Source organism: Scyliorhinus torazame, chromosome 6 (assembly GCF_047496885.1).
Source record: "Scyliorhinus torazame isolate Kashiwa2021f chromosome 6, sScyTor2.1, whole genome shotgun sequence".
NCBI classification, from domain to species: Eukaryota; Metazoa; Chordata; class Chondrichthyes; order Carcharhiniformes; family Scyliorhinidae; genus Scyliorhinus; species Scyliorhinus torazame.
In genome coordinates this window covers 106,203,713-106,209,712 of record NC_092712.1, presented here as the reverse complement: position 1 = coordinate 106,209,712, position 6,000 = coordinate 106,203,713, and the positions used below count along the sequence as shown (strand labels likewise).

Sequence of the window (6,000 nt, the reverse complement as noted above, 5' to 3'; positions counted from 1 at the left end):
TCCAGCTTTGGCAATATAAGGGTCCAGAAACGCCGTTGGTCTCCATGTGCTGCGGGGTGGACAAGATGGCGGTGCCCGGAGGACCCGGGGGTCACTAAATGGTGGCGCCCATGGAACGCATGTTGCGGGGGTGGAGCAAAATGGCGGCACCCATGAACTGCACGTGTTGTGCGGGGGAGAAGATGGCGGCGCCCATTGCTCGCACATGGCCTGGGGAAGAGGGAAGGAGAGCGGCGCCCATTGTCCGTGACCAGGGAGGGTGGGGGCGACCGCTGCCACTGAGCGGGCCTGGCACACCGCTGCGTAGTGGCCCTTCTTCTCGCAGGCCTTACAAAGGGCAGCACGGGCCAGGCAGCGTTGGCGGGGGTGTCTTTGTTGGCCGCAAAAATAGCATCGGGGCTCCCCGGAGATCACTGGCTGGCGCGTAGCACAGGCATATTGGGTGGGTAGCGCCCCCACTGGGGCAGATGCCTGTGGGGCCCATGAAGCATAGGAGGAGTGGGCCGCGCGGTTGGCGGCGTAGGACTGCACATTGGGCAGGGCGACCGTCATGGAAAGCGCTAGTGTTTTAGTCTCTGCGAGGTCGCGCATGGCCCCTTCTAGGAGCCGCTGCCTGATAACATCGGACCCAATCCCAGTTACAAAAGCGTCCTTCATAAGAAGATCTGAGTGCTCCTTAGCTGTAATGTCCTGGCAGTCACAGTCCCGAACTAGTGGGATCAGGGCCCTCCAGAAGTCCTCGATTGACTCACCAGGTATTTGAGTACGCATAGCGAGCGCATGTCTGGCAAAGAGAGTGTTCATCTTCTGCTCATAATTCTCTTTGAGTCGGGTCATAGCGTCAGCATAATTGGGCGCATCCTGGATCAGCCTGAAGATTTTAGAGCTGAGTCTGGAGTACAAGATTTGAATCTTCTGAGCCTTTGGAATAGGGGTCGGCGCCACGTTGATATATGCTTCAAAACAAGCTAGCCCGTGCTGGAAGTCCTTTCTGGCGTCGCTTGCGTGTGGATCCAGCTGCAATCGATCGGGTTTAATCCGGAGGTCCATCTTCTGAATCAGATACTAATAAATTGAGGCACGATCAATTTGGCTGGAGACGAAGTTGAATTCAAACGGAGGCTTTATTAGTATCTGAAGTGTGGCCTTCTACAGCAGCTGACGAAATGCCTGCGAGCTGAAGGTCACGCATATTTATAACCCGGCTCCTGGGCGGAGCTAGCATGCAGGGGCCCAGGTGAACCTGTAGTGCAGGTTCTACCGTACAACCCTTAATATAGGAACACAGTGGTTTACCACAGATGTTGTGCAGAGGGGCCTGGGTGTGCCTTTGAATGCCTTTGGGCAGCAATGGTAGCAAAGTGATTAGCACAGTTGCTTCACAGCTCCAGTGTCCCAGGTTCGATTCCCGACTTGGGTCACTGTCTGTGTGGAGTCTGCACATCCTCCCCGTGTGTGCGTGGGTTTCCTCCTGGTGCTACGGTTTCCTCCCACAGTCCAAAGATGTGCAGGTTAGGTGGATTGGCCATGATAAATTGCCCTTAGTGTCCAAAAATGTTGGGTGGGGTTACTGAGTTATGGGGATAGGGTGGAGGCATGGGCTTAAGTGGGGTGCTCTTTCCAAGGGCCGGTGCAGACACGATGGGCCGATTGGCCTCCTTCTGCACTGTAAATTCTGTGAATCACAAAACGTTGGTTGCAGGTGCAGCAGGTAATTAAGAAGGTAAATGGAATTTTGTCCTTCATTGCTAGAGGGATGGAGTTTAAAAACAGGGAGGTTATGTTGCAGCTGTATAGGGTGCTGGTGAGGCCACACCTGGAGTACGGTGTACAGTTTTGGTCTCCTTTCTTGAGAAAGGATGTACTGGCACTGGAGGGGCTGCAGAGGAGATTCACTAGGTTGATTCCAGAGTTGAGAGGATTATGAGGAGAGACTGACTAGAGTGGAACTATACTCATTGGAATTTAGAAGAATGAGGAGGGACCTTCGAGAAAGAGATAAAATTATGAAGGGAATAGACAAGATAGAAGGAGGGAGGTTGTTTCCACTGGCGGGTGAAACTAGAACTAGGGGGCATATTACAAAATAAAGGGGAGCAGATTTAGGACTGCTCACCAAAGGGTTGTGAATCTGCGGAATTCATTGTTTGAGTCCCTTTTAAAAATGGACGCAGTTTGTTAATTTGATTTTGGCTAATTTTATCGTTATCCTAACTGATTTTTTAAAATATCAGAGTTAGCCTCCTCCTCTCTCTGTCCTCATCCAACCCGACAACCTTCTGAGACAGTTAACGCCGGATAAACTCAGCAGTTTAATAAAGGATAAGCTCAGAGTTAACGTTAACTGTGTTCCTCTCGCCACAGATGCTGCCAGACCTGGTGAGTTTTCCAGCATTTTCTGTTTTTTTTTCCCCTTCAGGTTTCCAGCATCCGCAGTATTTTGCGTGTATCCTCTGAGACGTCTGCTTTCTTCTGCCTCTTTTGTGGTGGATCAATGATCCGAGGCGATTATGGGGAACAATGCATTCACGCCAACTCCTTGCATTATAGTTCAGAAAAGAACATTTAAGTCAAAACAAGACCAGGAAGAACATTCAGTGCTCAACTCACAGTTCCACAGGAAATAACCCGACCACAACAAAAGATTGTGGTGAATGGATCCAGTCTATTGTATGTGGGATTTACGCGGCATTGGTGTTCAGTGCAACCTAATCAGCTTGACATCAGGTAATTAACCATCTCACATCACAAGAACCAAGGAAGAAGCCGAAAGCAAACACCGTGATCCCATTACAGAAAATGCTGGAAATGCTCAGGTCAAACCAATTCTCCCCACTTCACACTACCTGACCTTGCTTTGAGCACCTCCATCATTTTCTGATTATGATTTGCAGCAACACAATATCTGTCATAAAGTCGATTTTTCATATATTTTATTTCCGCTTTCGGTCGGGGGTGGGATGTCGATTTTGCTGAGATGCAGAGACACCGCAGATAGATAGATAGGTGTGTGTGTGGACCCTTAGCTTTCCATGGATGAGGTCATGCTGTCGGTGTCCCTTTAAAGGCAAATCAAGCTGTAAACTTCCGGTCCCGTGGTGTGACAGAAGGAAACTCGATGGAGAGCAGCTTATTTTCATGCTCTCACTGGGAGACAGGGGGCTGTGGACGCGGAGTGCACCGGGCTTCGCTGTCCACCGTTTGCTTTGTAAATTGAAGACAATACAAGTCTCGCACGTGTGGAAGGAAACCCCTCAACACACCTTCAAAAATAAAAAAAGACGGGAACAAGAGTGCGGGAGCTTTGCACCGACAAGATCGCTATAATGTGCAAAGCTAACGTTTGCAGATCTGGTGGAAATATTTCAGCACGGTGCAAAGCTGTTGTATAATGCTTTGATCTCGATGGACAAGTGCCCCTTCACTACACCTCAGCCGGCTGCCTATTTTGTTCGCGAGCCCAGATCGTTTCCCGCCCTGGCGTGTTTCTTTAAGAAAATATATCGTCGTTGGTCCTGATGTGTGATTGTGTCCGAAGCCCAGCTGTGGCGGGGCTGAAGCCGGCCCGGAGTTGCACGGATGAGGAGAGATCCTGATCCCAAGCGGCATCGTGCGCCGCATCGTTCCCGAGGGTGTCTCCGCCTCTCCAGCACCGCAACTCCTTCAGTAGTTCACTTTTTTTACAATACACATTGAGGAAGGAAGAAGAAGGAGGGAGGATGGCTTCCCTCAGCCTGGGATTGAATTTCTCACGGAAGAAGAGCATGGCGAGGAACGCGGCAGTGGAGCGGAAGAACCTCATCACGGTCTGCAGGTAAATGGAGGGAGGCCCCGTGTGTACGTGTTGGTGAGAAAGACACCGGTGCTCTTTGTGTGTCCTCAGTTACTCTGCGCGTCCAGTGGGTCTGGCTGGACTCCCTCAGCCGCGTCTCTCTCCGCCTGTCTCTCCTTCAATCCCGTTAAACGTTGGCTCTGTGGTCCCTCATCCGCATCGTTCGAAATTGCACCGTTTTGGTTGCAAAGATTATTATGTGTTGGTCAAATGTGTGGAGAACCAGGTAAACGTGTGCGCGGTTCCCCACTGGGTGTCTTCGGTTTTATCCTGATCAGGAGGGGAGTGCATTGATTTCATTCGCTCTGCTAAACGGGACCTTCACCACACTATAGATGTAAATGACTCTCTTCGCTCCCCCCTCTTCATACCTTTTTAGAGTTTATTAATACACGCGTATTTGGCCAACTTGTGTTATTTAATTTGCGATTGGGGCCATCCCGCAGTCCAGTTCCTCACACTCCGCTCGGGATCCCTGTGTCTAAATTGATGGGACAGCAGGGAGAGGACAACATTGGAATTCTCTTCTTCGGGGACCGGCTGGGTCATTAAATATATTCAAGACCGAGTTGGATGATAGATTTTTGGTAGACAAGGGGAGTCGAGATATTTCCTTTTGAGGAGCGTGTGGTTGGGGGGGGGGGGGGGTAGTAAACAGGAACGTGGAATTGAAGCCTTCACCAGATCAGCCGTTATCTTAAGGAATGGGAGAGCAGGTTCGAAGGGCCGAATGGCCTACTCCTCTGTTCCGAAGCCGGATTCCCCAGTGCCCCAGGTTCCCCCCCTCTGCCTGACGCTGCACTCTGTCAGCGGGGATCTTCAGCTGTGCTGGGGGATTTGAGTCGCCTGCGACAAATAAATTGACCGAATTTTAAATTTGGAAAATGTATTCGTTGGAGCGTTTAATCTGAGTAGAATCATCGTGATGAACTAAATAAAATAATGCTAGGTGGACACACGCAGAGGTGCATTCTCACTTCCTAGCGTGCCGGTCTCCAGCCAAGCGTCAGTGAGCCGTTTCCAGGTACTTTGACGATATGGATGTAAAACTGACCACTAGGAGGTGCAGGTGACCGGCTGAGGGTGAATGGTCCTCAGGCCGGGGAAACACCCGGCCTCTGCTCTTTGTCCCTCCGCTGACCAAGAGGGGAGAGCTCCTTTGGGCAAGGTTGTGCATGTGAAGCTTCAGCTCTCCATCCATGGCTCCATGGACATCTCTTGTTAACGCACACTCGCAGGAAAAAAATAATAATCCACCTCTTGGAGTTCATTTCAGAGGGGAATCTTTGTTCATTTGCATGCAAAATCCACAAATATTCGAACAGGCTATGACACGAATGTTCACTCCCTTTTGTGCATAGTCGGTGACTTAGTCGGTGCTTAGCGGTGAGTAATTGGTGGAATAAGAATTGTTTACTCGACCAGGTAGTTTCTTATCTGGCGTTTAGAACGATTGGAATATATTTTGATGCTGAAAATTGTACTTTCGAATGAAATATTGAACCCACCAAAGTATAAATCCTTGTTTATTTAAAACTCCGTGAACTGTGTCATAAAAATACAAGCCCTGACCACCAATCACCTGTATGCTTGGTGGTTGTGCCAATTGTCATCTAGAGCCTGAGCAATCAAATTCGCTCTCCACCTCCTTTTAAAAAAAAAAAATCACTGTATGTGGGCACCACTGGCTGGGCCACCGTATAGTGACCATTCCTAATTGCTCTTGAACTTAGTGGCTTCCTGGATAATTTCATAGACCGTTAAAGTGTCAATCACATTACTGTCGGTCTGGAGTCACATGTAGGTCAGACCAGGTAAGGATGGTAGATTTCCTAGCCTAAAGGACATGGTGAACTAGATGGGCTTTTATGGCAATCGAACATGATTTCATGGTCACCATTAGACTTTTAATTCCAGATTTTTATTGAATTTAAATTTCTCCATTTGCCATGGTGTGATTTAAGATCCTTGCTAAAATCTGCCTCGAAACAAATGCCCTGGCATCTCCAGTTATTATAGCTGAGTAGTGATTTATGTCTGAATGCAACAGCTCTCATTTATATACCACCTTTAATGTAGTGAGAGGTCCCAAGATACTTAACATGGGAGTGTTATCAAACAAAATTTTGACACCGTCAAAATTTGATTTCACGCGGAAGTATATTGAA

The 6,000-nt window shown here is 48.9% G+C and overlaps 1 protein-coding gene across 7 annotated transcripts in view; it reads left to right on the top strand.

Annotated features, from left to right (window-relative positions):
- The first annotated feature begins 3,089 nt into the window (after positions 1-3,089).
- The window catches only part of rundc3b (RUN domain containing 3b), a 167,273-nt gene continuing 164,362 nt past the window's right edge, over positions 3,090-6,000 (top strand). For 3 of the 7 annotated variants that reach the window (XM_072508645.1, XM_072508640.1, XM_072508641.1), the window contains exon 1: positions 3,092-3,814. In XM_072508645.1, the coding sequence (XP_072364746.1) occupies positions 3,720-3,814 (95 nt within the window). In that variant the 5' untranslated portion in view covers positions 3,092-3,719. Of the gene's footprint in view, positions 3,815-3,900; positions 4,059-6,000 lie in introns of those variants that run through there. The other 4 variants (XM_072508644.1, XM_072508638.1, XM_072508642.1 and 1 more) reach the window with 4 other exon arrangements.